Below are 27451 nucleotides of genomic sequence, written 5' to 3' on the forward strand. Positions count from 1 at the left end.
GAGGGGGAGAGAGAGAGAGAAAGAGAGAGAGAGAGAGAGAGAGTCCCAACCAGGCTCTGGGCTATTAGCGCAGAGCCCAACGTGGGGCTCCATCTCACGAACCGTGAGATCATGACCTGAGCCGAAATCAAGACTCAGATGCTTAACCGACCGAGCCACCCAGGCGCCCTTGATGTTTGGCTTTTGGTTACAGGGTACACTGCTATTAAGCACTGTGCTAAGTAGTTTATATATCTTGTCTCATTTAATGCTCTCAGTAACCCTCTTAGGTTGATACTATCAGTTTTCCTATTAGAACAATGATGTTGATTTTATGGCGGAAGAGACTGAGGCTCAGAGAAGTTAATGAACCTGCCCAGGGTCACATGGCTAGAGGCTAGGGTTTGATTCCTGGTGGACGCATCCTGTTGGATCCATTGTCTTTTGGACAATGAGAACTTTCTGCTCCGTATCACTACGCTGGGGCCGGGCAGTTATTGGTGTTGTTGGCAGGGAGAGAAAGGATCCCTACGGTTCTGAGCTCAGAAGTTAAGTTGTCCAAATATCCAAGGGGAAGAACAAAGGGAGCCTCTGTTCCCACTGCCGTGAAAGGCCTCTGAGGTCATCTCTGACCCATGCTTGGAGGAGGAAATTCCCGAGTTTCATTTCTCATTCTTGTCAGATCAATGGTTCCTTCCCTTCTGTAAACCACATGCTTTATTAGTACGTTCCGTCCACTGTGCTTTGTGCCAGGCCCTTATGTACCTGTTCACTCCTGAGTGCATGAACCTGACTTTCTAGTTTTCTGTTTTTCCGCAGTTCCTGGTGCAGTGCTCAAGGAGTGCTGGGGAGGGGAAGCTGCCAAGTAGGTCTGTGAAGCTGAAGCCCTTACCTGGGAGCATGGGAGCCAGGAGGGAGGAGGAGGGGAAGGAAGTAACCTAGAGGAGTCAACAGCCATTGCCACTCAGAGCCCGACCCCCACACTGACTGACTCCACCACCCACCCATGTGCCTGTGTGTGGACAGAGGGAGGAAAGGAAGTACCAGCTGCTCCCAGGACTCTGTTGATATCTGAAGCCCTGTAAGTTCGTGAAAGTGAATGTATCCGTTCTCTGGTATGGACATTGGCGTGGTTTCCAGCGCTTTGCTGTCATGGCCCGCGTTCGTAGGGGTGGCGTCGCAGGGTCACTGGGAACACACAACTATAATTTCACCACATCACACCACTGGTTTCCAAAGTAGTTGTACCAGTCTGGACTCCCCCCAGCATGTTTGAGGATTCACATTTTAAAAGAATGTTTGTTTATTTATTTTGAGAGAGAGAGTGCGTGTGAGTGCAAGCGGGGGAGGGGCAGAGAGAGAGGGAGACACAGAATCCGAAGCAGCCTCCAGGCTCTGAGCTGTCAGCACAGAGCCCGACGAAGGGCTCCAACCCATAAACTGTGAGATCATGACCTGAGCCAAAGTCAGATGCTTAACCTCCTGAGCCACCCGGGTGCCCCTCATACATCTGCAGTTTTGACAAGTTCCCAGGTGGTGGTGATCTGTTGCTTCAGGAACCACCCTTTGGGCACCACCAGTCTACATAATAAGTTCGTATTTACTGGTGTAGTACTGGGGAATCCAGGCGGTTAACAGCTGTGTTTCTCTAGAAGCAACCTTACTTACCAGCAGTGGCATATTTATGTAACACTCTTCAGATAAGGTTGTCTGTATCTGAGGATCATTTTTCTGAATGTAGAGCCAAGGACGTAAATTTCACTTACGATCTTGGCCAAAATGCAGATTAGAAGAACAGGAGGGAACCATAATATTTTTGAACCTCTGCTGTGTGCCAGCTACGACTTCGCTATGTGTGTTACTCACATGCTGTTGTGTTTAACCTAAATATTCGCTCCCTCAAGAATGTAGGTGGGTTCCCTGTGGGTGTCCAGTTAGCTGACCAGAGATCAAGCTAGGCCAGGGTGTCCATATACTTACAGTGATAACTAATCCGGGGGGATACAAGAGAACCTTTAGGCTTCTCCACATACATTTTACCAGCTCAGTCTTAAATGATTTTATATATATATATGAGATATGAGATATATATATGTGTGTGTGTGTGTGTGTGTGTGTATAAAAGCTTGGACCAAGAGCCCTGGATCCCTGAAAGTCTGAACATTAAGTGGACCAACCATGATGCCTTGGTTCTGATTTGATTATTTTTCCTCCTTACCTAGGTAAGGCAAGCCCTTTTGTTCTGAGTTGTCTTTCTGAATGTATTTCAGGATCTTTAATGGTGGACACCCTCGGAAAGATTTTGACAGAAAGCCTGTGAACTAGGTCAGCATTTCTAAAAGTGTCTTGATTTTGTTGAGAGTAAAAGATAGGCAAAGTCTTAGCTAAAGGTTTTATTCTGCAAGAAGGTATTCCAGTTACTGGGCTAGTTGAGGAGAGCTCTTTTTTTTTTTTTTTCTAATATATGAAATTTATTGTCAAATTGGTTTCCAGACAACACCCAGTGCTCATCCCAAAGAGGAGAGCTCTTTTGATACTGTGCACGAGGAATAGTGTTCTGTGAATGGACCATGTGAACCATACAAATATAACTTGTATTACACATTGCTTCTGTGGGCTAAACCCTCAGCACTCCACTGAGGAGAGTGAAGGACTGTCTGTACGTGCTAAGTGAGCCCCCAGTCCCATTGCTCTAGAGACCCATCGCATTCCCAGCCAACTACAAGTTGTTTGATTTATTCAAGAAGGAAATGTAAGAGACAGAAAGAAATCCAGACCAGCTGGCAGCTTCCTTGCATGTCTTTTAACAAGAGACACAGGGATGGGTGGAGTCCTTAAAAGGTAAGAATTTGGGGCATCTGGGTGGCTCAGTCGGTTGAGCATCCGACTCTTGATTTTGGGTCAGGTCGCAATCCCAGGATTGTGGGATCAAGCCCTGCATTGGGCTCTGCGCTGAGTGTGGAGCCTGCTTAAGATTCTCTCTTTCTTGAGCCTAAATGTCCATCAACTGATGAACGGATAAAGAAATTGTGGTTTATATACACAATGGAGTACTACGTGGCAATGAGAAAGAATGAAATAGGGCCCTTTGTAGCAACGTGGATGGAACTGGAGAGTGTCATGCTAAGTGAAATAATAAACCATACAGAGAAAGATAGATACCATATGGTTTCACTCTTATGTGGATCCTGAGAAACTTAACAGAAACCCATGGGGGAGGGGAAGGAAAAAAAAAAGAGGTTAGAGTGGAAGAGAGCCAAAGCATAAGAGACTCTTAAAAACTGAGAACAAACTGAGGGCTGATGGGGGGTGGGAGGGAGGGGCGGGTGGGTGATGGGTATTGAGGAGGGCACCTTTTGGGATGAGCACTGGGTGTTGTATGGAAACCAATTTGACAATAAACTTCATATATTGAAAAAGTTAATTAATTAATTAAAAAAAAAGATTCTCTCTTTCTTGGGGCACCTGGGTGGCTCAGTCAGTTGAGCGTCCGACGTCAGCTCAGGTCATGATTGCACAGCTTGTGAGTTCGAGCCCTGTGTGGGGCTGTGCTGACAGCTGGGAGCCTGGAGCCTGCTTTGGATTCTGTGTCTCCCTCTCTCCCTGCCCCTCCCCTGCTCATGCTCTGTCTCTGTCTCTGTCTCTCTCTAAGATAAATAAACATTAAAAAAAAAAAAAAGATTCTTTCTCTCTCTCTCTCTCTCTCTCTCTCTGTTTCTCCCTCTGCCCTTCTCTCCTACTCTCTCTCTCTCTCTAAAATTAAAAAAGAAATAAGGTAAGAATTTGTGGGGAGCAGGTAGATTTTTCTTTTTTTTTTTTTTAAAGCGGGTAGATTTTTTGATAAACAATCTCTTTCATATCATTTTGAAGTGCTGTCGTTTATATTACTTAATTTGAAAGGTCTCTGTGAAGTATCTGGGTAGGAAAAGTGATTTTTTTTTTTTTTCAACGTTTATTTATTTTTGGGACAGAGAGAGACAGAGCATGAACGGGGGAGGGGCAGAGAGAGAGGGAGACACAGAATCGGAAACAGGCTCCAGGCTCTGAGCCATCAGCCCAGAGCCCGACGCGGGGCTCGAACTCCCGGACCGCGAGATCGTGACCTGGCTGAAGTCGGACGCTTAACCGACTGCGCCACCCAGGCGCCCCGGAAAAGTGATTTTTATACCCCTTCGTATATGGGGTGATTAAGGTCAGTGAAGATACGTCACTTGTCCAAGGTCACACAGCTGATCATTTGCAGATAATGGGACTCAAATGTACATCTTTTCCATATTTTCTCTTTGGTTCTGGTGTCTTTTCCATTTCACCATGTTGGAAAATGCCCTGAAATGGCAGGCACGGAGGTGTGTGCACATGTATGCGTGTGCATGTGTGTGTGCGTGTGTGTGTATGTTGAGGATGGATGGGGAAGAGGAGGATCAAGAGGTCTAGAGAAGAAAAAAGATTTTAACTAAAATTCAGGCTGTCAGGCGCTGCGTGAGGGCGTACAGATTGAAAACCCCCTCCTAAGAAAGGCCGGCAACCCTAGGCGGAGTGAAGGAGCAGAGTTTTCACAAAGGCTGGGAGGGCACTGGGTGGGACCACAGGCAAATAAATGTACGAGCATAAAGTGCTTTGTCAGTCAAGGACAAAGCAGCTGGGAATTGGCATTCGGAGGCTAATGGGATTGACCAAGAAATTGCTCTTTTGGAGGAGGCAGAATCTCCAAATGCAAGGGAGCTTGGTCTTTGGCCTGTGTAACTGCAGGGGCTGCTGGGAAATGTGGTCTCTAGCAAGGTGACTAGTGACCAGCTTCCAGCTCTGTGATTATGGAGGAAGGCAAGAAGGAATTTTGGTGAGGAGCTGGCGGTCTCCATCACAACGCCCAAACTAGATTTCCCAGGAGGCTTAGCCATCCCGAATGACGCTCCTGTGGCCCATAGCGCGTCCTCAGAGAAGAATCTTCCTCCAGTCGCTTCGTTTGGGGAACCAGCAATGCTTAATGGGAGTATCAGTTACAGTCCGGTTCAGGTACATGGGACAGAAGACCTATCATAGCAGTGACCCAAGGAAAGTAAATACTTGCTTTTTCCCGTCTCGTGTAAGAGATGTTTATCGTATTAGTGATGTGGTAATGGCGTCAGGGACTCTTGTGATGCTCCTGTTCTGCCATCGCAGCATTTGGTTTCTTCCTCATTGTCCGGCCATCTCTTCACGTTCCCCCCTGACAACAGGGATTTCCCAGAAGTCACAACGCTTCCACTGACACCCCGTTGGTCAGAACCTGATCACACGGGGCACCTAGCTGCAAGGGAAGCTGAGGAATGTAACCTCTCTGGGCATTTATGAGCCTGGCTCCAAACTCAGGCTTCTTGTGCTGAGGAAGAAGGGGAGATCAGACATCGGGGAGCAGTAAGCAGTCTGCTAGGGATCACGTGGCCCCGCGTCCCCGCCGGTCGCCTTTACTTCCGCTCGCGTGTGCGTGTGCGTGTGCGGGCGCGTGCATGTGTGTTTCTCTGCCTGTGTCCGATTCTAAAATCCATCTTCAGAGTCATCTGAAGGGAAGCAATCGCCGTAATAGCAGACGGGGATGGAGTGGGTACCAAGCGCCAAACACGATCGAAACCACTTACTATTCACCACAGCACTCTCAAAGTGCCTCACCTAGGAGACTCTGGTGCGGGACTGTTTATAGAGCTACGGTCAGGGTCGAGGAAACCAAAAGGTCTTGCTGGAGCGCTCAGAGTTTAGCGAGAGCAGGCAGTCATAACCACCTCTGAACGGGCCAGGGGGCGGAGCGCTCTCACCAAACCAGCCTGGCCAGAGCTTAGGGACATGGAAGAGGGACTGCCTGCCAGGAGGTTTAACTAGAATGAAGCCAGGGCAGGAGTAGCCCCGGGAGGCTGATAAATACCCTGACGTGTCTCTCCTCCCAACCTTAGATCTCCTGACGGTGCCCCACTTTGGCTGAGGCCAAGTGGAAGGCAGAGAGCAAGGGCCTCCGGGGAAAACAGTCCACAGAAAGCAGCCTCCTGGGGTGGGGGTGGGGTGCCTGGGTGGCTCAGTCGGTTGAGCATCTGACTCTCGATTTCGGCTCAGGTCGTGATCCCAGGGCTGTGGGATTGAGCCCCAGGTTGAGCTCTGCACTGAGCGTGGAGCCTGCTTGGGATTTTCTCTCTCTCTCTCTCTCTCTCTCTCTCTCTCTCTTTCTCTCTCTCTCTCTCTCCCTATTCCCCTCCCCCGCTCATGCCCTCTCTCTTTGAAATTAAAAAAAAAAAAAAAAAAAAAGCAGCCCCCTGGGGAACAGAGCAGGGCAAAGAAAGGCAGAAAATGGACTGGGGGAAGCAGCCCGTACAGCATTATTATGACTCCCTTTTATAGGTAAGGAAATTGAGACATGGAGAAGGTAAGTCACTTGCCCACCTGCTAAGCAACAGAGGGAGCACCCCCCCAGCTTCAGATGGGTGTCCTGAAGGAGAAGGCAGAGCGCAGGCCCGCGTGCCTTTCCCGTCTGTCTGCGCGGCTCTCTGCGCACAGTAGGCATCTGATAAACGGTCAGTGGATGAAATCATTGGGCGAGGCCTATTTTGGTGTGGGAGTAACTGTTTCCTCCTCACCGCTGCAGATTGCTGTCCCAAACCTCAGCGAGGCCGTGCAGGATGCAGACCTGCTGGTGTTTGTCATTCCCCACCAGTTCATTCACAGAATCTGTGATGAGATCACCGGGAGAGTGCCCAAGAAAGCCCTGGGAATCACCCTCATCAAGGTAACATGTCTCTGACCCCAGGCAGGGAAGCAGGGCTGGGAAGTGGGGCCGGACGTCGGTTACAGGGCAATTTCACATCCTCTCACCTCCATCTGTTGGAAATAGGATCTGAAAGGGAGGTTATGGCAGTTTTTTGTTTTCTTGTGTTTTTGTTTTAGAGATGCCTGGAAGGGAATCAATAACACATCCCAGGAGGCTAGCTGAGCTCAGCGTTGGGGGTGGGGGGGGGGGGGCGCTCTCGATCACAGCGGGTCTTAGCGGTGGCAGTGATGTGAGGGTGGGCTCCTCCTGATGAACCTTCCTGTCCAGGACGTGGGTCTCTGCTGTGTTCTAGAAATCACTGGTGGTTTGTGTTGCTGGGAAATTAATCCTCATTTGTTTCCACTCCTGGATATATTCCCCAAAGAGGGAGTTTTTAACTAGAAGTCCATAAACCACCCCCAGAGGTCCACAGACAGAATTCATGTGGGGAGAAAAATTACGTTTTTATTCATTTTAACCTGTGACTAAAATGGGCATTTCTTTTGGTTTTGAATGCCAGCCACAAAGCCAGGTTTTCGGTCACAGTGGCATTAAGCAGTGCCTGTGGCCCTGCTCTCAGTAGAGGTCACGGGTATTTTCCTACCACTGTACAATGGCTTGAGCTATCTCCGGGTGTCATTTATGCTGATCACTACCTTGAAATTACGGTAATTGTTAAACCTGCCGCATCATCTTTCTAATTGCATTAATAAAACAGCATGTATATTACTTTGTCACAAATTTGGTTTTGTTTTTTTAGCACTTTGATAACTAAATTTCAACGTAATTGGCTTCCTGGGTAATCTCCTGCATTTTGCTTTATGCATATCAGATTCTGAGAATGAGTCCATAAAACGATGCGGGGGCCACATGGTAAAAAGGTTAGGAACCTCTAGAGAGACTGTGTTTTAGAGGGGTTCGTGGATGAATGTTCATGAAAGCAAACTGGAATAACTCACACGTCCGTCATCAACAGAATGGATAAATGAATAGCGGTAATACTACGTGGTGGTAAATGGGAACAAACCAGAGCATTCATGTAACCACATGGATGAATCTCTAAACTAATAATGTAGCACCAAAGAGCACATCACAGACCAAAGGTACAATTGCACTTACAGCCTTTAAAAAGCAGGCATAATGGCCTCACATATTTAGGGATAGCTTTATGTGGCAGAATGGTCAAGAACAGAAGGGAGCAGAGTTCACAGCCTTCAGGATAGTAGGGGTGAGGACCAGTAGTGAGAAGGAGGATGAACTTGGGAAGGGACACACAAGGCTTCAGTGGTGTAGGTCATGTTCCGGGTGGTTACGTGTGTTTATTTTCTTTGCGTTTTATTGTTACTCTTTTAACACTGTATACATGGTGTGTATGTTACTCTCGTAAGCGTTGTTTTTTTTTTCACATCGCATACGCCATTGGTTGCCTGAATCTGTTACTTACAAAAGTGACTGTGTCATGCCTCTTTCATTCGGTCATTTGTTTTCCCCTAACTTGTTGGCATCCTTACAGGGCATAGACGAAGGTCCTGAGGGGCTGAAGCTCATCTCCGACATCATCCGGGAGAAGATGGGCATTGACGTCAGCGTGCTCATGGGAGCCAACATTGCCAGCGAGGTGGCTGCAGAGAAGTTCTGTGAGACCACCATCGGTGAGGTTGGCTGCAGGGCGGGGAGGGGCTGGGAGCCCAGACATTCGGTGTTTTAAAACATACATTTTCGATTTCCGTTATTTTTTGTAGCGGACTCTTCCTTGCCCCCATAACATTCCTGGAGTGAATATTCAGTGGGGTGGGGGTTTTATACAGGGAGGCCATTCTGGGGTACAAAAATGTTTCACCAGCCTCCAGAATGAAGGAAAGCCAGGAGACCATTCTGACCTGCCATGATCCAAAAATGCAAAGTTGCTTACACAGACAAACAGGTGATTACATCCATGGTGGGGCTGTCCTGGCATTAGAAAACCCAGATTTTTAAAATTCACAAATGCCAGTATCTGGATCCTCATTGGATTCCAGTGCTCAGTTCGACAACCCATATACCAAAAATTGGAATGATAAAAATTGGTGGGGAGAATCCCTGTTTTCAGGTGAATAGTCCAAAGCTCAGTGAATAAGTTACCTGCCCCATGGTCACATAACCAGTAGAGAACCCAGGCATGAATTTGGCCGTCCTGTTTCCTAAAATAGAAAGCTCTTTCTACTCTTCTACAGCATTGGGGTTGTGAAGATTTTCACTTCTTTTAAAAAGGGCTTTGGAATTCTCAGGTGCCCACGTACCATGTTAAAGGACTCGTAGAAAAGTAACAGCACCGGATTTGCAGATGCCTTGCGCAAGTTTAAGCTTATCTACCACTCCAGAACTTAATTCAACCCTTGTCAGACATACCAGCAATGTGAATGATTTCTCCGTGCAGCTTTGTAAAAGGAAGCTCTGAGAGAGATCAGGCATGGGAAAAGATAGCTCCAGATTCTTTTTTTTTTAATATGAAATTTATTGTCAAATTGGTTTCCACACGACACCCAGTGCTCGTCCCAACAGGTGCCCTCCTCAATGCCGATCACCCCCCCACCTCCCATCCCCCATCAACCCTCAACTTATTCTCAGTTTTTAAGAGTCTCTTATGGTTTGGCTTTCTCCCTCTCTAACTTTTTTTTTTTTTTTTCCTTTTCCTTCCCCTTCCCCATGGTCTTCTGTTAAGTTTCTCAGGATCCACATAAGAGTGAAAACATATGGTATCTGTCTTTCTCTGTATGACTTATTTCACTTAGCATAACACTCTCCAGTTCCATCCACGTTGCTACAAAAGGCCATATTTCATTCTTTCTCATTGCCAAGTAGTATTCCATTGTGTATATAAACCACAATTTCTTTATCTATTCATCTGTTGATGGACATTTAGGCTCTTTCCATAATTTGGCTACTGTTGAAAGTGCTGCTGTAAACATTGGGGTACAAGTGCCCCTATGCATCAGCACTCCTGTATCCCTTGGGTAAATTCCTAGCAGTGCTATTGCTGGGTTATAAGGTAGATCTATTTTTAATTTTTTGAGGAACCTCCACACTGTTTTCCAGAGCAGCTGCACCAGTTTGCATTCCCACCAACAGTGCAAGAGGGTTCCCGTTTCTCCACAGCCCCTCCAGCATCTATAGTCTCCTGATTTGTTCCTTTTAGCCACTCTGACCGGCGTGAGGTGGTGTGTGAGTGTGGTTTTGATTTGTATTTCCCTGATGAGGAGTGATGTTGAGCATCTTCTCATGTGCCTGTCGGCCATCTGGATGTCTTCTTTAGAGAAGTGTCTATTCATGTTTTCTGCCCACTTCTTCATTGGATTATTTGTTTTTGGGGTGTGGAGTTTGGTGAGCTCTTTATAGATTTTGGATACTAGCCCTTTGTCTGATGTGTCATTTGCAAATATCTTTTCCCATTCCGTCGGTTGCCTTTTAGTTTTGTTGATTTGTTTCCTTTGCAGTGCAGAAGCTTTTTCTCTTCATGAGGTCCCAATAGTTCGTTTTTGCTTTTAATTCCCTTGCCTTTGGAACCAGATTTTTATAGATGTCTGCAACTTAGGACATTGTTACTTCTTTTCCTTTTTCTTTTTAAGTGCATAGACATTGTGGAAAATAGGGATAATCAGACAAAGAACTCACAAAAAAAGGATATGAAATATAATAACATATACCTAAAACAGGGAGGAGAGGAGAGAAGAATGGGTTCAAACTTAAATGACCATAAACTTAATATAGACTGCCATATGCAGATGCTATATACAAACCTAATGGTAACCATATATCAAAACCACGAATAGGGGCGCCTGGGTGGCGCAGTCGGTTAAGCGTCCGACTTCAGCCAGGTCACGATTTCGCGTTCCGCGAGTTCGAGCCCCGCGTCGGGCTCTGGGCTGATGGCTCAGAGCCTGGAGCCTGTTTCCGATTCTGTGTCTCCCTCTCTCTCTGCCCCTCCCCCGTTCATGCTCTGTCTCTCTCTGTCCCAAAAATAAATAAACGCTGACAAAAAAAAAATTAAAAAAAAAAAAAACCCACGAATAAATATGCAAAGAATAAAGAGAAAGAAATCCAAATATATTACTAAACAAAATTAGCAAAACATGAAAGGGAGAAAAACAAGAAAGGATCAGAGAAAATCTTCAGGAACAACCACAAAACAAGTAATAAAATGGCAATAAATACATAACTATCAATAATTACTTTGAATGTAAATGGACTAAATGCTGCAGTCAAAAGACATAGGGTGTCAGAACGGATAAAAAAACAAAACCCATATATGTTGCCTACATCGATATGCAGACCTAAAGACACCTGCAGACCAAAATAAGGGGATGGAGAACCATCTATCATGCAAATGGATGTCAAAAGAAAGCTGAAATAGCAATCTTATACTGGACGAAATAGACTTTAGAACAAACACCCGTAGGAGCACCTGGGTGCCTCAGTTGGTTGAACTTCAGACTTCGGCTCAGGTCATGGTCTTGCAGTTTGTGAGTTTGAGCCCCGCATCAGACTCTGTGCTGACAGCTCAGAGCCTGGAGCCTGCTTCGGATTCTGTGTTTCCCTCTCTCTCTCTCTGCCCTGCCCCTCCTTGCATGTGTGCATATGCGGGCGCTCTCTCTCTCTCTCTCTCTCTCTCAAAAATAAATAAACATTTAAAAAAACATTTAAACCAAACACTGTAAGGGGTACCTGGGTGGCTCAGTTAGTTGAGCATCTGACTTCAGCTCAGGTCATGATCTCACTACTTGGGAGTTCAAACCCTGCATCAGACTCACTGCTGTCAGTGCAGAGTCAGCTTTGGATCCTGTGTCCCCCTGTCTCTCTGCCCCTCCCCCACTTGCGTTGTCTCTCTCAAAAAATAAACATTAAAAAAAAATCACTGTAGGGGCGCCTGGGTGGCTCAGTTGGTTAAGCATCCGACTTTGGCTCAGGTCATGATCTCGCCATTCAGAGTTTGAGCCCTGCGTCAGGCTCTCTGCTGACAGCTCAGAGCCTGGAGCCTGCTTCAAATTTTGTGTCTCCCTCTCTCTCTGCCCCTCCACCGCTCATGCTTTGTCTTTCTCTGTCTCTCAAAACTAAATAAACATTAAAAAACAAAAAAAACCCACACACACTGTAATAGGACACAAAGAAGGACACTATGTGTCATAAAGGGGACAGTCTAACAAGAAGATATAACAATTGTAAATATTTTTGTACCCAACATGGGAGTATCCATGTATATAAAACAGCTAATAACAAACATGAAGCAACTAATTGATAATAATACAGTAATACTAGGGGGCTGTATCAGTCCACTTACATCAATGGACAGATCATCTAAACAGAAAATCAGCAAGGAAACAAGGCTTTGAATGACACACTGAAACAGATTGATTTAACAGATGTATTCAGAACATTCCATCCTAAAAGAGCAAAATACACATTCTTCTCAAGTGCACATAGGACATTCTCCAGAATAGATCACATATTAGCCCACAAAACGGGCCTCAGCAAATACAAGAAGGTTGATATTATACCGTGTACCTTTTCTGCCCACAACACTATGAAACTAGAAGTCAACCAGAAGAAAAAAATCTGGAAAGACCACAGATACATGGAGGTTAAATAACATAGTACTAAACAAGGAATGGGTTAACCAGGAAATCAGGAAATGAAAAAGTATGTGAAAGCAAATGAAAATGAAAACACAAAGGTCCAAAACCTCTGCAATGCAGCAAAAGCAGTTCTAAGAAGGAAGTTTATAGCAATATAGGTCTACCTCAGGAAGCAAGAAAAATCTCAAACAACCTAAACTTACACCTAAAGGAGCTAGAAGAACAGTAAACAAAACCTAAAACCAGCAGAAGGAAGGAGATAATAAAGATTAGAGCAGAAATAAATTATATAGAAACTAAAAAAAAATCAGTAGGACAGATCAATGAAACCAGGAGCTGGTTCTTTGAAAAAATCAATAAAATTTATAAACCTCTAGCCAGATTTATCAAGACAAAAAGAGAAAGAACACAAACAAAATCACAAATGAGAGGGGAGAAATAATAGTCAACACCACAGAAATATAAGCAATTAGAAGAGAATAGTATGAAAAACTATATGCCGACAAATTGGACAAACTGGAAGAAATGGGTCAATTCCTAGATGCTTATAAACTATCAAAACTGAAACAGAAATAAGTAGAAAACTTGAACAGACCAATAACCAGACAAGAAATTGAATCAGTAATCAAAAAACTCCCGTGGGGCACCTTGGGTGGCTTAGTCAATTAAGCCTCCGACTCTTGATTTCTGCCCAGATCATAATCTCACAATCACAAGATAAGGCCCTGCGTTGGGCTCCACACTGACAGCATGGACCCTACTTGGGATTCCTTCCCTCTCTCTCTGTCCCTACCCCCGTGCGTGCCCTCTCCCTCTCTCTCTCTCTCTCTCTCTCTCTAAATTAGTAAATAAACATTTAAAAACAAAACCCACCTCCCAACAAACAAAAGCCAGTTGGCTTCAGGCGAATTCTACCAAATATTTAAAGAAGAGTTGATATCTGTTCTTCTTAAACTATTCAAAAAAAAAAAAAAAAATAGAAATGGAAGGAAAACTTCCAGATTTATTCTATGAGGCAAGCAGTACCATGATACCAAAACCAGATAAAGACACCACTAAAAAAGAATTACAGGGGTCCCTGGGTGGCTCAGTCAGTTAAGCATCTGACTTCAGCTCAGGTCATGATCTCGCAGTTCATGAGTTCGAGCCCTATGTCAGGCTCTGTGCCGACCACTCGGAGTCTGGAGCCTGCTTTTGATTCTGTGTGTGTGTGTGTGTCTCTCTCTCTCTCTGTTCCTCCCCTGCTTGCACTCACTCTTTTAAAAATAAATAACGATTTTAAAAAATTGAAAAAAGAGAGAACTACAGACCAGTATCCCTGATGAACATAGATGTAAAAATTCTTAAGAAAATACTAGCAAACCAAATTCAACAATACATTAAACAGATTGTTCACCACGATCATGTGGGATTTATTCCTGGGTTGCCAGGGTGGGTCAATATTTGCAAATCAGCCAATGTGATACTTCACATAAGTAAGAGAAAGGATAAGACCACACGGCCATTTCAACAGGTACAGAAAAGCACTTGACAAAGTACAACATCCATTCATGATAGAAACCTCAAGAAAGTAAATTTAGAGGGAACATACCTCAACATAATAAAGGCCATATGTGAAAAACTCGCAGCTAACATCATCCTTAATAGGGAAAAACAGAGCTTCTCCCCTATGGTCAGGAAGAAGACGAGGATAAGGATGTCTACTCTCACAACTTTTATTCAGCATAGTACTGCTAGTCCTGGCCACAGCTGTCAGACAACAAAAAGAAAAGGAATCCAGATAGATCTGTAAGGAAGAAGTAAAACTTGGACTATTTGCAGATGACATGATACTCCACCAAAAACCTCCACCATGAGCTCACATGAACTCACTAAAGTCACAGGGTACAAAATCAATGTACAGAAATCTGTTGCATTTCTGTACACAATAATAAAGTAGTAGAAAGAGAAATTAAGAGAGCAATCCCATTGAATCCCATTGCATCAAAAATAAGATACCTAGGAGTAAACCTAACCAAAGAGGTAAAAGATCTGTACTCTGGAAACTAGAAACCATTGATGAAAGAGACTGAAGATGACACGAATAGAAAGACATTCCATGCTCATGAATTAGAAGAACAGTATTGTTAAAATGTCTATCCTACCTAGAGCAATCTACACATTTAATGAAATCCCTGTCAAAATACCAACAACATTTTTCACAGAACTAGAACAAAGTACCCTAAAATTTGTATAGTGCCACAAAAGACCCTGAATAACCAAAGCAGCCTTGGAAAAGGAAAGCAAAGTTGGAGGCATCACATTTCCAGACTTCAAGTTTTATTACAAAGCAGTAGTAACCAAAATTCTATGGTACTGGCACAAAAATAGACACATAGATCAATGGAACAGAATAGAAATCCCAGAGATAAGTTCACAATTGTATGGTCAGTCTTTGACAAAGGAGGAAAGAATATACAAGGGGAAAACGACAGTCTCTTTAACAACTGGTGCTGGGAAAACTGGACAGTTATCTGCAAAAGAATGAAACTAGACCACTTTCTTACACCAGGTGCAAAAATAAATTCAAAATGGATTACAGCCTTAATGTGAGACCTAAAACCATAGAATTCCTAGAAGAGAGCACAGGCAGTAATTTCTTTGACATCAGCCATAGCAACTTCTTTCTAAATATGTTGTCTGAGGCAAGGGAAACAAAAGGGAAAATAAACTACTGGGACTACATCGAAATTAAAAGCTTCTGCACGATGAAGGAAGTAATCAACAAAACTAAAAGGCACCCGACTGAATGGGAGAAGATACTTGCAAATGACATATCTGGTAAAGGGTTAGTATCCAAAATATGTAAAGAACTTCTACATCTCAACCCCTCCAACACAAATAATCCAATTAAAAAATGGGCAGAAGACCTGAACAGACATTTCTCCAAAGAAGACATCCAGATGGCCAACAGACATGAAAAGACACTCAACGTGACTAATCATCAGGGAAATGCAAATCAAAACTATAGTGAGCCACACCTCATACCTCAGCCACATTTAGAATGGCTAAAATCAACAACACAAGAAACAACAGGTGTTGGTGAGGATGTGGAGAAGGGAACCCTCTTGCACCATTGGTGGGAATGCAAACTGGTGCAGCCACTGTGGAAAACAGTATGAAGTTTCCTCAAAAAGTCAAAAATAGAACTACCCTATGACCCAGCAATCTCAACTACTAAGTATTTACCCAAAAAAATACAAGAACATATGTTTATTGCAGTATTATTTACAGTAGGCAAGATATGGAAGCAGCCCAAGTGTCCATTGGTTGATGAGTGGGCAAAGATGTGAGATATCTATATATCTATATCTATAATGGAACGCAGTATTACTCAGCCACGAAAAAGAATGAAATCTTGCCATTTGCAACAATATATAGAGAGTATAATGCTAAGCAAAATATGTCAGAGAAAGATAAATGCCATATGATTTCACTCATATGTGGAATTTAAGAGAAAACAAGCAAAGGGAAAAAATGAGAAAGACAGATCAAGAAACACTCTTAATTATAGAGAACTGATGATGGTTACCAGAGGGGTGGGGGGATGGATTATATAGGTGATGGGGATTAAGGAGTGCATTTGTGATGAGCACCGGGTGAGGTATGGAAGTGCTGAATCACTATATCGTACACCTGAAACTAATATAACACGGTGTGTTAACTATCTGGAATTAAAATAAAACTTTAAGAGAGTTAAAAACAATAACATTCAGCGAATCTTAAGGACTTATAGCGACTTACCCAAGATTATACAGTTAGTCATCGGTTGAGCCAAGATTTGGATCGGGACTGTCTGACTCCAAGCTCGTTCTCTTTAGATACATGTAACAGTGTCCTTTATAGTGGGTTCCTAACTCGCCAGTAACTCAGGATCATTCCTGGGAAGGAAGATACAAGGGTTCATCTAATCTCTGGGCCCACCTCTGGAGCTCCTCTGCACGGAAGGGGGCCAGTTCTCTTCACAGACAGATCCACAGGGACTCCGGCAGTTACAGGCTAGCAGCACAGGAAGGAGCTTCTGGAGTCCTTCAGTCCATTCCATGCTTCGTAGATGAAGAGTGAGTTACTTACACAAGATCACCTGGGCAGAAAGGAATAGTCTCGAATCTGCTGTCCACCTAACACTGCCCTACTGGAAGATACTGTGAACTTTGCTGGTTGATCTAATTTATTTAGCAAATAGTTTAACAGATTGGAAGCATTTATATAAAATCGCGAGATTGATCGCTTTTAATCAAATACAGTCTGACACAGTATGAGGTAGCCAAGGATAGGTCTGCCGTGCAAACATCCTGCAGCCTTAATCACCAAATGGCCAACCCCTCACATTTATCACAAGAAGCATTAAACTTATGTAACCTATTTTCTGTGCCAACACTGAACGGTAAGAAATTAGGGAATAAGGTAATCTGTCTTGTCACAGGAATTGTTCATATGAAAAAAGGAAAAACATGAAATTTCCACATGCATTTGCCAGACTGAAAACGTGGTAGCAATAGCACCTATTAAACAAACAAAAAAAAAATTGTGATTTTCCTCCTTCTTCCCAAAGGGAATCCCTGTTAGCAGTTTCTAAGTATCCTTCCATGAAAAAAAAAAAAAAAAAAAATTAGTCAATATGTAGGTTTTATTCTTTCAGTATTAATTCTTTTATCCATCTGTGATTTTGGTGTAGCCTGTGAAATTATGTCATTCCTTTTATTTAAAAACAGTTGTTTGTTCCAACTCAGTCCTGTTTGCTAATAATAAATCGGCAATCAGTTTTGGCAATCAGTTTGATGTGGAAATGTTGGGGTTCAGGAGCAGTCAAGTAAGAATTCTTGAGACATCTTTGGTGCAAATAGGTGGTTTTCTTAAAGTAAATAAACATTTAAAACATTTTTAAAAATGGAAAAGATCATTTAGTACTGCTGTCTAATAAAATGTTAGTCATGAGACCCTTTAGATGTGTAGCACTGGGCCATATGCTTGAAGGATGATTAGTAACATATATCTTGGGGGGATAGAGATAAAGGAAGTTTCCAAAGAAATTTTCTTTTTGTGTTTATTTATTTTGAGAGAGAGAGAGAGAGCTTGAGCAGGGGAGCAGAAGAGAGAGGGAGACAGAGAATCCCAAGCAGGCTCTGCACTGCCCACACGGAGCCCGATGTGGGGCTGGAACCCACAAACCGCGAGATCATGACGTGAGCCAAAACCAAGAGTCAGACACTCAACCAATTGAGCCACCCAGGGGCCTCCCAAAGGAATTTTTATATGTTAAAGTAGACTTACAGGATCCTGGAAGTCAGGATACTGTTAAGCTAAGATCGCCTTTTGCCCTTAGCAAAGTATCAACATCAAGGCAGCTGAGTCCCTAGAGGAAGGTCACTCTGCCCCTCTCAAGGACTTGTCAATGGGCTGCAAGTTGTAAGGAAAGTTCATTTTTTCTTTTGCCTTTGTCCCCCACATTAAGTTGGTTGCAAATGGCTAGTCGCCATAATTCTTCTGTAAGGCTGAGATGTCCTCTCCGGTCCTTGATTGAAACCTGTGTCTACCTATAGATTTTAGCTAGAATTTTTACATACCTCTAAGCCCTAGTCATTGTAGCAAAGCTTCTAGTTGGGTACATTAGGCTCTTTTGGTTTGTAAAAACAGACAAATGCACACAAGGTTGTGTCTCTTTCCCTCTGGCTTCTATTTATCCAGTGTGCCCTCTGCCTTCTCTCTGGATTGGATAATGGTTGGCAAGAGTGACTTGAATTAAATTAAGTAAAACACTGAAAGGAACAGAGAACATAAAGGTGATAATGCCTAAATTATCTTATATAACCTGAATTAACCACGAGGAAATAACCAGACAAGCCCAAAGTAAAGGATGTGTTACAAAACAGTTCGTTTGCATTCTTCAAAAATGCCAGTGTCATGAAAGAATGAAAGGCTAAGGAGTGGTCCTGGATTAACGGTGACTCAAGAGATGTGACTACCAAATGCAGTGGGATCCTGGGTTGGGGGAGGGGAAAGATGTCATGGCTGCCAACCTTGCAGTAATTGGCGAGATTGGAATAGAGGAGTTGCATGTTAGATAATTGTATCAACATTAACTTCCTGCATTGGATGCAGGAAGGTGGTTAATCCAGATCTCCTTTCTTGATAATATTAGCAACCAACTCATTCTTAGTTATGGTAGATTCAGGAGTTTTAGCCCCCTTGAATCTTCTGTGGGGGAAGATGGAAAAAACAGCCTTGTTTTCAGGATCTTGTAAAAATACTAACCAGCACGCTGAACTGTGGTGCCCCCTTGCGGTGAGAGTTCCCTTCATTCTTGGGACTGGCTTCACAAAACTAGAGACTTACCGTCACCTCACAAATATTTTTCGAAACCTATTATGTATCCAGTATCTGCTAAGTGTCAAGGATTCATAAGCTCCTTCTGGAGCTTCCAAATACACAAACAAATATGGAATCACAGACTGCAAGAGGGTTTTGAAGGAGACTTTATCAACAGGCTGATTATCTCTAAAACTCGGCATGAAAGAGAAGGGAGATATCCCTGTCTTTTGGTTCCTACTGAGTTTGGGGCAGCCCTTCTCCTTGGCTGTTGGGATTACCCGTTCTGGTCTGGGTCCCTGCTTGCCTTATCACTACTTAGGACTGGTAATAACATAGTTAGTGCTTTCCCGTCTGGGACTTATAATAATTTTCTTGGAGTTACATCTGAGAAAAGGTGGGATTGCTGTAAACCAAGCCCACTTCTCTAAGGGACACTGTATGTAATTTGCAGCCACAGAGGAACCGACAGACCCCATCTGCATCAGTGGCACGTGGAGAGCACCCTTCCTCCCTGCCTGTCTTGTCTGTCACATTGCTCACAACAGCACCTCGCTTCCAGCTGCAGACAGCTGGATTGTAGTGACTTGAGCGAAGGGCTTGTCTGTGATGCTTACGATCGTCCTTCATGCTGGAGGCTCTGAGCCGTGGCCCACGGTGAGGGACACAGGAGAAAGACTGATGATGTCATGATGTGGAGGCGGGGGGGGGGGGGCGGGGGGGGGCGAGTTTACCCAACCCAGGTGATGAAACAGGATTGCACAGAATCACCCGCGTGGTCTGCTAGACTGTTTGAAAAAGGAAGACGACCGTTTGCTCAAACTGACACAGTTCTAATATTTGGAGAACTCCGCTAAATCATAGATAATAGCAATGCTTGTGGAATAGAAAATGTGTTTTTGAGTATTGGGTGTAGACATTTTAAACATTTCATTGTGGGAAATTTATTTAAACAAAACAAACGGAAGGAGGCAGAACGTGGTCATGAACCCCATGTAGGCGCCCCTCACCTTCCACTCCCCCCGGATTCTTTTCACATATTAATTATGGATGTACTCGTAATTGCTGACAATCACTTCTTTTCTGCATTGGAAAAATACAGCTCTGTGATTTTTTTTTGTTTGTTTTGTTTTTTTCTGGTCTGTCTTCCTCCCCGCACCCCCCCCCCCCCCACCCCCGGCCACACTCAGGAAGCATAGCATAAAGACTCAGAGCACCTGGGGTAGAATTGGGCTCTGTCTCCTCTGAGCTGTGTGATCCTGGGCAAGTTGGTGAACCTCTCTGGGCCCCCTGTCTGTAAGCGGGGAGAATCAGCCATAAGCATGTGTCAGCTATCCCCATCGTCATTATATAGGACCTCTGTGTGCTCTAATAGGCTGTTTTCACACCCGCTTCTTATTTAAGCCCACAGCAGTCCTGAGAGTGCCCTACAGTTCACTCATGAGGGAGTTGAGCCTGCAGGAGGTTAAATCAGGAGTTTGCAAACTTGTCTGCAGGAGTCACCTGGGGCGCTTCACAAGTTACTGATGCCTCCTGCCCTGGAGACTGATTTAATTGGCCTGGGATGCGGCCTGGGCTTCGGTGCAGTTAAAGGTCCCCAGGTGATGGTAATGTGCAGAGACCCGAGTGGGAACGAGCTTGTGGACCTAGAGGCGGGCGGAGCCCAAATCGGATAGTGCTCAGTGAGCTTTCCGCCGTCTGTGTGTGACTTGAGAGCCAGGACTTGGCTGGGAAGTTCTATGATCTGATTTCCAGAGCCTTCCCAGAGCTGAGCCCCACGCCGCACCCTCGCCCATCAGAGCAGATTTCACACCAGGCTTTATGTGTAAAGTTTTGTTTGAGTCTTAATCCTGAGTTCCTAAACAAAACATGAGAAAGCGTCCCTCCCATTCCAGGCACGGACATGGCGGTAGGGAAAGCAAGTACTCTTTTGAATACATTTGCATCTTCCACTATTTAGTCCATGAACACAGTTGTTGGCGTCTGTATGGGTTCTCTCTCGCCATCCTGATGCTAAGATCGCAGCATCTCGGTGGCCTAGAGCACAGCTGACACCCGTGGGTCCCCTTGGGGTCGGCTGCTCTCAGCTGGGCGTTTCTCCGCTCTGTGTGTCCGTCATCTTCCTGCTCGGCCCAAGGGGCTAGCCAGGGAATGTTCTCACAGTGAAGGCAGCGGTACAAGGAAACCAGCCCCACTTCTGCACAAGCCGACTGCAAGACCTCCTGCGTCACGTCGGCTAGTGTCCTGTTGACCGCAGCAAATCACATGACCGAGCCCAAAGTTAAGAGGTGCGGAAATATGTCCCACTTGCTTTGAGTCCAGGCACTTCGTGTGGTCAAGCCTAACATTAGTGGAAAGGAATGCACTCTTCCCCGCGGAAAGGACAGGGTGGGTGGTTTGAACACAAATCTGTTACAGATGTAAACGTAGACGTTGGTCCATAGGTGTTTGTGGTAGCAGAAAGTTGCTAGGTATTAAACATTGAAAGATACTTAGATAAAATAGAATACACTTCCCCAGGAAAAGAGAAAGCTGCTATTTAAGATGATGTAGAAACTATGTCAGTGAAAGTTATTCATGCCATAAAATGGAGAGAGCAGATTATGAAACCACATATATATTATGTTGCCAATTCGGAGAAGAACTATGTCTATTCATATTTCAGGAACTTAAAGATGTGTGCCAAATTGTTAATGATCATCTGCGGTAGAATTACGGAATATTTTTATTTTCAAGTTCTATTCCTCTGAATTTGCTACATTTTCTGTGATACATACCCATATCGTAGTAAGAAAAACATTTTAAACCGGGTTAGATGGGGAAGCTGAGATTCCGCATTCCTCTCAATTGCCTTTTTTTGGTAACCTTTCCATAGGCAGCAAGATAATGGAGAATGGCCTTCTCTTCAAAGAACTTCTGCAGACTCCGAATTTTCGAATTACTGTGGTTGATGATGCAGACACCGTCGAACTTTGTGGTGCTCTGAAGGTAAAGTCAGCCTCGTTATTTCTGCTCGAGGAGCTGATTGCGGCCGGCCACTGTTAGCGGTGTTGAATCTGAGCCTGAAGAGTGGGCTCTGTGTTCATGCCTGTGCTTCAGCGAAGAATAGTGAATTGAGAGCCTTGTGTTTCACTTCCGGCTTTGCCCCAGCCTTTCCTGGGTGGTGGGAAGTTCCTCTCCCACTGGGGTTTGCTTTTGCTTGGAAATCTGGGGAAAGTGTGGTGTTTTATTCTTTGGGAAACTGGCAGCATTACTATTTAAAAAGCGTGGAAAGTCTCTTGATCGTAGAATTTTACCAGAGACCAAAGCATTCCATTAATTCGTATATTTCTCTCCTATGTTGTCTTGAGCCGGAAAGGGACTTCTTGCCTCTGAATTATGCTACTCGGTTGCTTTGATAGTTTGGTTGGTTGTTCTTTTTAATGGAAAAATAGTCTGCTGCTGACAAAGGTTTTTCCAAGAATGGTTTAAAAAGATTTTTTTTAAATGTTTATTTATTTTTAAGAGAGAAAGAGACACAGAGCATGAGCGGGGGAAGGAGGAGAGAGAGAGGGAGACACAGAATCCCAAGCAGGCTCCAGGCTCTGAGCTGTCAGCACAGAGCCCGACGCGGGGCTCGAACCCACGAACCGTGAGATCATGCTCTGAGCCAGAGTCGGATGCGTAACCGACTGAGCCACCCAGGCGCCACAAGCATGGTTTTATCTTTGTCCGGAAAGGGAAATGGTCCAATTACGTAAGCAGCTTCTACTGGCCAGTGGCCTGGGAGGGTAAAGGGAAGGGTTTCCACAGGGGCTCCTGACTTGTTCCGCTCTGCCTATAAAAGTCTCGGTCATGGGTCCCTCTCTCGCCTGCCTCTGGGAAACAGCCAGTGAGGAGCTGGCTGGCCTTTCTGATCCTTCTCCCCCTGGAATCAGCTGCTAGAGCTGCCTTCTCAAAAAAAAAAAAAAAAAAAAGACCTCAATGTGAATGAATACCCCCCCTCTGAGTCCCTTTTGAGCCATTTCTTTTGTAACAAAAGCCACTTTTCAGGAATTTGAGCACCTCGGGAAGGAAGTCACGCAGTCTGGCATTCATCCGCCTCCTTTAGGCAGGTAAAAATGGCAAAGACTGAAAGAACACTGAAGAGACAAGAAACCAAAGACTGCCTTCCTGCCCTTTCTCTAGATCGAACGTACCTCCTTTTTGTCTCATTAGAATTTAACACCACTTTCTAGAATTAATATCGCGTGTGTGTGTGTGTGTGTGTGTGTGTGTGTGTGGTCACAGGTCCTTACACCGTGAGGATTTTAGGAACGAAAGCCAGATAAAGCCTGGGGCTCCCATACTTCTGGATGTCCCTCCCGCGACTGGCGGGCCCTGTTACACAGTGAAGACCCTGGCTTTGGCTGCTTGGTTTATTTTTGTTGGTTGAGATTTTTATGTGTTTTTAATAGTCCTTCATTAAACTAATGACCAGTTGACAACAGGGGCCTCGTGAACGCCTAATTGCTCAGCCCCAGCCTGTGTTGCTCCAAAATTGTTTTTAAGCGACTGGATGTTTCTGGTGGTGGATGGAGAAGCTGTGAGATCCTGCCCGGGACAAAGGGTGTTTGGGGGTGGGGGGAGAAGAAAGATTCTAGATTGAGGGTTCTGGAAAAGCTTCTGCTAATGGGACCTCATGCTGGTCTTGTGTCTGAGCTTAGACTGGCTTTTCATTTTTGTTGGCAGGAAGCCTGTAAGCAGATCTGTGCCTGCTACCAGGACAGAGAGTGGTTCGTGGGGGGCAGAGACAGATGGGGTTGAGGACCATTCATCATGCTTCCTCTGGCTATCCTTTGAAACAGGATCAGTTACCATCATTCCCGTCGGGTTGCATCAGAGCTGGGATTTTTGAAAACCGAGAAACAGGCACTTTGGCAGTAATTGAGGCTAACCATTTGGTCACACGGATAAGGAGATGGCGATCCAGAGAGAGTAAATCACTCAAACGTAGCGAATATTGGCACAGTCGGAGTGTGGAAGCGGGTTCCAAGAATCTACTCTGGTGTTCTTTGGTTACGATGTACAGCCTGACTTTTCTGGTTTGTGTCCAGTTGAATAGAATGAATCCCTCCCTTGTCAGAGGCTGCCAAAGCCAGGACAGATGGACATATGTTTCTTTTATTACATAATTGATGATGTGGAAATGTTGGGGTTCAGAGCAAACGGTCAAGAGAGAATTCTTGAGACTTCTTCGGTGCAAAAAGGTGGTTTCACTAAAGCACAGGAACAGAACCCCTGGGCAGAAAGAGCTGCACTGGGGCTGTGAGGGGTGACTGACTGTCTACTTTCAAGTTGGGAGGGGTCAGGGATAGGGAAAGTCTCCAAGGAATTTTGGAAGCAAGGTTTCCAGGACCTTGAGGGGGCCAGCTGTTGTTAGGAAAATGTCATTTACTCCTGCCTACTAAAACTTTAGTCGTGAGACCCTTTAGATGTGTATCAGGGGCCATATGCTTGGAGGATGATTGCTAACATATATTTGGGGGATAGAGATAAAGGAAGTTCCCAAAGGCATTTTTATATGTTAAAGGAGACGTAGGATCCTGGAGGTCGGGATGTTGTTAAGCTAAGATGTGCCTTTTGCCCTTAGCAAAGTATCAACATCCAGGCAGCTGAGTCCCTAGAGGAAGGTCACTCTTCCTGTCTCAAAGGCCTGTCAGTGGCCTGTAGGTTGTCAGGAAATTTAATTTTTTCCCTTGCCTTTTTTTCCCCCACATCCATTAATAGTCTGTTGTTTTTTCCTGATTATAAAAGTAGTGCACGTTCACTGTTTCACACAACAGATGGATGTAAAGAAAGTAAAAGTCACCGATAGCCCCTACGTCCTGAGATACGCACTGTTGATGCTTTGTATACCCTTCCAGTCTTTTTAGTGAGCATAGGCCTAGGGCTGCTTTTAAAAACAAAAACTGGGTCTTACTGTTCAAACAGTATCACGTTTGCCTCTTTCACATTAAATTAACAATCTTTAGTAGTCTCTATACTAGCAATCAAAGAAATGTACACTGTCCCTTTTTTGTGCTCAAAAACATGACGTTTGAGCTACAAAAATAAAAATTGAAAACAACTCACTACAAGGATAAAACCAAAAAGAAAATGTAACGGTTTTCTGCAAAATCATATTAGAGCAGTACATTTTACTGCCTTCAGAATGTCCTTTGCCTCTGACCTATATTAATCTCCAGTAAGGCGATATTCTTTTTTAAATATCAGCTTTATTTAAGCATAATTCATGTACATTAAACTGCATCCATTTAAGTTCCTAAGACAGTGGGTTTTAACAGGTGTGTGCATAACCCTGAAAATCACGATAGGGAACATTTCCATCATCCCCAAGGGATTCTCTGTGTGCCGTTTCAGTCCCCACCCCAGCCAGGCTGTTCTGCTTTTGTTCATTACTGTTTATGTTTTCTAGAACTTTTATAATGGAGTCGTACAGTTATCTACTCTTCTGTGTGTGGCGTCAGGGATGCTTTATCAGGATTGGGTTTCATTAGCAGAGAACCAAAATAATAGCGGCTGAACGCCATAGAAGTGAATTTCTTTCTTTTTTAAATTTTTTTTTTTTTTTCAACGTTTTATTTATTTTTGGGACAGAGAGAGACACAGCATGAACGGGGGAGGGGCAGAGAGAGAGGGAGACACAGAATCGGAAACAGGCTCCAGGCTCCAAGCCATCAGCCCAGAGCCTGACGCGGGGCTCGAACTCACAGACCGCGAGATCGTGACCTGGCTGAAGTCGGACGCTTAACCGACTGCGCCACCCAGGCGCCCCGAAGTGAATTTCTTTCTTATGTAAACATCCTCAATCCGAAGGAAAGCTCCTTTCCACACAATCCTCAGGGAGCCAGGCTCCTAACAGCTCACAAGGATTGGCCCTTGTCTTCGTGTTTTGTTTTGTTTTGTTTAAATTTTTTTTTAATGTTTATTCATTTTTGAAAGACAGAGACAGAGCACAAGCAGGGGTGGGATGGACAGGAAGGGGGAGACAGAATCCGAAGCAGGCTCCAGGCCCCGAGCTGTCAGCACAGAGCCCGACGTGGGGCTCGAACCCACAAACCGCAAGATCATGACCTGAGCCGAAGTCGGACGCTCAACCCACTGAGCCACCCAGGCGCCCCAGCTTGTCTTCATGTTTTAAAATGGTAACCAGAGGGGTGCCTGGGTGGCTCTGTCAGTTAAGCGTCCAACTCTTGGTTTCGGCCCAGGTCATCATCTAGTGGTTTGTGGGATCCAGCGCCGTGTCAGGCTCTGTGCTCTCTGTGCTGACAGCGTGGAGCCTGCTTGGGGTTCTCTCCCTCTCTCTCTCTGCCCCTCCTCGGCTTGCGTTCTCTCTCTGTCTCTCAAAATAAATAAACATTAAAAAAAAACAACAACAAACAAGGTGACCAGAGCTCTAGCCATCACATCTGCAGGAGGCAGATGGTTTCATGTGAATGAGCAGTACCTCATCGTGTGACTACACCTAGCTGCAAGGGACGTCAGGTCCCCTGGTTAGCCACGTATTTGCATCAAAGTCAGGGACTCTGTGACTCTGGAGGAGGAGAGTAGGTGGGGAGATAAACCCATAATCTGTGCCACAGCCACCTGACACAGCCCTACTGCTGGGCGTGCAGGTTCCTTCCAGGGCTTTGGCTGTGATAAGCCATGCTGTGTTGCACCACCTCGTGCCTAGTGCCGGGGCCACTGCTGGATCCCGCTAGCCACGTGTGGCCACTTGCATTTACATTCAAATTCGTTAAAACTTAAAAAAAAAAAAAAAAATTAACGGTTCAGTTTCAAAGACTCCGGCCCCACACGAGTCTTTGGTGAGTCCCAGTGGCTCGTGGCTACCCGGTGGGGCGAGCAGATGTAAGGCATTTACATCACTGCAGAAATTTCTAAGGCCGTGTCTCATCGGGGTGCCCAGCCTGGTGGGCTACGTGCGTGCAGGGTTGACACCTCAGCCAGGCTGCCCTACGCAGAGCCTAACCTGCCAGCCTTGCTGGGGGTAGGCCCACACTGTGCAGTCAGAGTTCTCCCTTAGGCCCAAAGCTCCGGTACCTGGCCTCAGGCAGAATCGGGTGGAGTGTTGGGGGTACAGGAAACAGTGACCGCTGCCTGCGTTTCACCGGTGCCCTGCGTCCTAGGTGGGGAGCGTGTTTGCATAGCCTGCGGGCGGCCTCGGCCGGCTTCTCCACTTTTATGTTCTTTCTGTGGGAGGCTAGGAGTGGAAGGAATCGAGTCCCATCCAACCCGCCCTGGCTCAGAATTGCAAAGATGGCACTTCAGGGCGAATGATTGCCTCTGAGCGTTGCCACAACCCAGGAAATGGGGAAGGGCTTACGCGCGCCTGTCTTCTGAAAATCATGGTATTTTTAGCTCCAGAATAGTTTAAAGCAGATTTAAATGCACAGTGGATAATGATAACTTTCACAGCTGAGTGATCTCAGAGGACATCTGCTCGGATGCTATTCAAACACGATCTGACTGGCTCAGTGTGTTTATTTTTCTTTTGACAGTGATAAGTGGTGGAGGGGAGAGAGTGAGGGTTTCAAGATCCATCATAAGGCGATTAAACTGGATCGGCCCCCAGGGTCCCCTTAGAAGGGAGGAGTTTACCCTGCCGTGGTCTCCTGCTCCTCTTCCCCCACCTTCTAAAGTGGGGAGGTCAGCCATCTGGGGGAAACTGAGGTGATCCTGACCTGTGTGCCCTGCGGGGAAGGGGGTCACAGAAGGGCCAAGA

General features: G+C 45.0%; 1 protein-coding gene across 1 annotated transcript in view; it reads left to right on the top strand.

Annotated features, from left to right (window-relative positions):
* GPD1L (glycerol-3-phosphate dehydrogenase 1 like) overlaps positions 1-27451 on the top strand; it is a 58108-nt gene that overhangs the window by 15321 nt on the left and 15336 nt on the right. The window contains exons 3-5 of the mRNA XM_045436422.1: positions 6587-6727; positions 8262-8400; positions 21581-21693. Of these exons, the coding sequence (XP_045292378.1) occupies positions 6587-6727; positions 8262-8400; positions 21581-21693 (393 nt within the window). The remainder of the gene's footprint in view (positions 1-6586; positions 6728-8261; positions 8401-21580; positions 21694-27451) is intronic.

This window comes from Leopardus geoffroyi, chromosome C2 (genome assembly GCF_018350155.1).
Source record: "Leopardus geoffroyi isolate Oge1 chromosome C2, O.geoffroyi_Oge1_pat1.0, whole genome shotgun sequence".
Classification (NCBI taxonomy): domain Eukaryota; kingdom Metazoa; phylum Chordata; class Mammalia; order Carnivora; family Felidae; genus Leopardus; species Leopardus geoffroyi.